The sequence below is a fragment of the Pygoscelis adeliae genome, unplaced genomic scaffold (assembly GCF_000699105.1).
Source record: "Pygoscelis adeliae isolate BGI_AS28 unplaced genomic scaffold, ASM69910v1 Scaffold31, whole genome shotgun sequence".
Classification (NCBI taxonomy): domain Eukaryota; kingdom Metazoa; phylum Chordata; class Aves; order Sphenisciformes; family Spheniscidae; genus Pygoscelis; species Pygoscelis adeliae.
Window position 1 is genome coordinate 2,799,659 of NW_008824233.1, and position 4,469 is coordinate 2,804,127.

The following is a 4,469-nucleotide window of genomic DNA, read 5'->3' on the forward strand; positions in this document are numbered from 1 at the left end:
GGGGCCTTCGCGCCGTCGAGGGGCGCCCGGCCGCTCCGTGCGGGTTTGTTACATCGCGTCGTGCGAGTGTCGTGACAGGAAATGGGAGACCCTTGGGTTTCCAACGCACCCGCTGCTGAGGCCTGGTCCCAACGACACCCTCCGGCGCAGGACAGGGCGCTGGCAGCCTCCTAACGTGCCGCCGCGGGCTAACGCACAAGCGGTGTGCCCCGCGAAGAGGCGTAAGAGCGCGTTCCTCACCCGTAGACTGGGTTTCGTTTCCAGAGCAAATGGCTCTTCCTCACCCAGTCACGGCCTTGTGGTCCGGCACCGTTCTGACCATCGGCCTTCGTCAGCGGGTTGGCTTTTTACTCAGGTTTCTGCTGAGGCGTAGCCTAAAGGCAGCTGTGAGAGGAGAGAGGTGAGCAGGCAGCGCTGGGACTCAAATTTGTGAGATGGAGTGGATTGTGAAGCCCAACAGAGGCAGATGGGCTTCACCCTGTCACAAAAATCCAGAGTTGTTTTTTTTAAGGACCTCTCACATGCTGAAATACATATCCGCTGGTACTTACAGATATGACTGCTTAAGAGAACTGGGGTATTCTCACTAGAAACAATACCCGAACACACTTCAATGCTATGAAACACTTTCCGTGAGAACTACGTTTTCTCAGACATCACTCAGATTTATCCTCATTACTTTTGTATTGCAGGAATGGGTGAATCCAGATTTAGATTTTGAAACCACATAATCCTTCACTTCTGGGGATTGTTTTCGAGGGAACTCAGAATGCCAGAAATTTAGCAACCCTAAAGGAACCCAAACAACACTGGTTTTGTCTAAAGAGTAACATACTAGATATAAGGAAGAAATGTTTTACGCTAGGGTGGTGAAGCACTGGCACAGGTTACCCAAAGAGGTGGTGGATGCCCCATCCCTGGAAACATTCCGGTCAGGCTGGACTGGGCTCTGAGCAACCTGATCGAGTTGAAGATGTCCCTGCCCACGGCAGGGGCGTTGGACTAGATGACCTTCAGAGGTCCCTTCTCTTACAACATACCCAGCAGGGGCATTGTATCCTGACTAATACCGCACACAATCTAGTTTGAACAGGGAGAAAGAAGTTAACACTTCAGCAGGTTGCTAACATCACACCAGTCTCTTTTTCATACAACCACAATATCCAACCCTGGAAGTTTTTCTAGAAAGCTGATTAATTTCGGTTGGGATTTCAGCCTGCATCATACATATTGTTGCTCTTGAAGTAGTGTTGTGGCTGGAAAAGGGATTTGGTTACATCTGATTATGCAGTTAAAAGCAAGTACGAAGGCATGTGAGGCAAGCAGAGGGAAAAGGAAAAAAAATGAAAAAAATGCTATGTTTATAGACATTTTAGAATTCTGCTGCTAATGTTAGTAATTAGACCACTGGAGTGTAACAACCTCTTTCTCCTAGTATTCTTCCAGAGACATTAAAAGATGTATAAATAGTAGAAGTTAAGTATTAAAAGCTTCTAGTTCCCACCAAAGTATTACAAAAATTTTGTATTGGTGTCAGTTGGAAGGAATGAAAAAATGTCCAGAATTTTAGTTACAACATGACAATGAACAGATCATCATAAAAGTCTGTGTATTGTTTTGGATCAGTTGGATTTCTGCTGGTCCATAGGCACACATCTAGGGAAAAATAAAATTAAAAAAAACTAAAACAGGGCTAGCTGAACATGAAACTCCCTTTGACTACTTTCTATTGCCCTTAGATATTGTGCACAATGATGCCATGTTGTGTTTAGTATCTACGGAGTCATATGGTAGATATCATAAAGCTTTTAAAAAAAAATCTTAACAAAGGTAGTGTATACTCTCAACAACACACATGTATATTCACAAATATAGTGCTGCATGGTATCATTCATAGATGAGCAACTGCTCTGGTGAATTAGATGAGGCCCTCACTTTGACAAGAAAAACAAAAGGAAGAGAGAATCCAACAACATGGTTGGAAGAATGACTTTGGGAATTAAAAGAGACACGCAGGTTTTACACCTAGATTGATAGCCTGGACACTGACTGTTAATTTAGTAAAAAAGAACACAAATGGAGTATCTAGATCTATGTAAGTAAGAATTCTAACACCTCATAAACAAATACATTGAACAGAGAGGAATTAAGTTGCCTGGGCCAACTGCTTCAGTTTGAAGAGTAAGAGCAAAATTTAACTATTCTTTTAATTAAGATCCAGCTCCAAAGCTTCCATATGCATAATTGAACATACTTAATATTTTTGTAGACTAGAATACTTTCTTGAATGGAGGCCAATCTGTCTTGATATATATCAGATTAAAACGTTGGCACCATTTTCCCCATCTCTGACCTTTTCCAAGGGCTATGAATATTTTAAAATAATTTTCCACTTTACGAAGGCCTCAGTATTTTTCTCTTAAAAAAACCAGGAAACTTGGGGCTGCTTCATTCTGAACCTTAAAAGATTACATTTAACTTGACATAAAAGAAATAGTACAGCATAATTTGCAATGCATTTACATGTTTTGTTTTTAAGGTCTTGAAGTACACAGGACTAATTATTTCCATTTATAAACTTCATCCATTATTATTCCAACATGAAGTGCAGCTACCTGTATCTCATTCAGTTTAAGCAAAACAGGAAAGATGCTATAGCATTGGAGAAAACAGACACCAGTCTCTCCTTTGGTAGTGTAATGGGTGTTGTGACGTTAATTGGATATTCACAACTGCCTGGCCACCTGTACCAGCATTTGGGTTTTTTTAAATTTAAATTAATCAGCCATTGACCATAAGGTCTTATAAATGGGCTTCACGCGCTGTTGGCGTTGGTATTTGTCCTTTCTGGTTCATACAAGGGCCACTGGGGGGAATAAAGTCAGCCTTGTTGAGCATAAAAGCTGACAAGTGCTACTCGAGCAGACATGTATGTTACAGATCTGTTCTATTTTGTTCTTGCTGCAGTTGCAAGGAGGGTGAGGTCTGAAAGGTCCAAATGAATCAAATCGGACAGAACAAAGATGAAAGCCATCGCATCATGCTGAATGTATGTTGATCACTAGTCAATGGCAAGAGTGGAGCCCTGTAAGTTTCAACATAACTGTTTTGTATTTGGTACGTACATAGCATAGGTGCATATAGCCTCCAGCAGTCCTCTGTTTGTCATGAACAAAATTGATCGCAGAACGCACCTATGCCAGCATCGCCTTCAGCTGAGGATGCAGCATACACCAGTGAAAGGAATTTGCTTGCTGACATAGCTAAGTCATCTCTAAAGTGAACCAGTGAACACACACTTCTGTTACAATCATTGCAGATACACCAGGGTTTGCTGGCATAGCTGGCAGTAATTTGGGCGCATGAAGAACTCAACCATGTGACACAACTATACTGACAGAATTTCAGTGCTGATGAAGTCTCAGACTCGTGAACCACGAACCCCTTACCAGGCACAAAGAAGCACTTCCAGGGCTCCCTCCACACACACAAGCAGCCACCAGATAGCACAGGACAGGTGAACAGCTTCTTTCTTAGTCGAGGCTCCGTTGAACAAAGTATGGGAAGAACTTTTGTCAGCCCATTTCCAGCCCATTTTCCCAGAGACTGAAAAGTATGCCTTGGTGTGCACCTTCCAAAAGCACTCTTATCAACAGGTTTTTAGTCTCTGTATCATGGTCCACATTGACCCATCAATTTCTTCTCAGAAGGTCACTGCCAAACAAAAGGTATCTTTGCACTAAATATTTCAGCAGGTAGTATCTATCCTGCCCAGTTAAATCACCACCCTTCCCCACACTTACTGGCTTGCTTTCTTCAAGTTCCCCACTCCTAAGCAACAGAAACACCTGCCCAGGTAATTTTCTTGGCTCTGTTTTCAAGTATTCTTTTCTTGGCACTTGCACTAGAACAGGTGCAATTGAGGGGAGGGTGACAATCGATCCAGGAATGTTTGCGCTCACAGAAACAACCGACTTCATTGCCAAAATGCTGTCTAGGTGGCTTAAGTGAACTGATGGGTGGCACTCATGCTCTAAAACAATGTCTGAGAAACTGAGTTGTGTGCACAACTTGGACAAAAGATCACATGCAGAAACCACAGTCACCCAGAGAAAACACAAAGGACTTGGTCTGAAAGTCCTTATCCCAGATTAATGACAACACTGTCATTATCCAAAGGAGTTGATCCACCACAGCCAGACTAAACAGCAGTAGATGTTCTTCCAAAAATAGGGGGAAAGTAGCTTTGATATGTACACAAGATAAAGTTATTAGTTCCTATAATTAAGAATAGACATTCTCAAGAGGGTCCTGCAAGATTTCAGATATCCATTTTCTATTTAGCCGGAGTACTGGAAAATGGACTGTAAAGAGGATCCAGTGTGGAGCAGATTCTGAATATGAAAACACACACGTTTTACCTCGTGTTGCAAACTGGAATTAATCCAGAGTATTAAAAAAACACTGCT

At 42.3% G+C, this 4,469-nt stretch overlaps 1 protein-coding gene across 1 annotated transcript in view; it reads right to left on the reverse strand.

Annotated features, from left to right (window-relative positions):
* Positions 1–3,980, reverse strand: part of PRDM5 (PR domain containing 5) — a 93,769-nt gene extending 89,789 nt beyond the window's left edge. Inside the window, exon 1 of the mRNA XM_009334946.1 lies at positions 3,804–3,980. Coding sequence (XP_009333221.1) covers positions 3,804–3,980 — 177 coding nt within the window. The remainder of the gene's footprint in view (positions 1–3,803) is intronic.
* Positions 3,981–4,469: the final 489 nt, after the last annotated feature.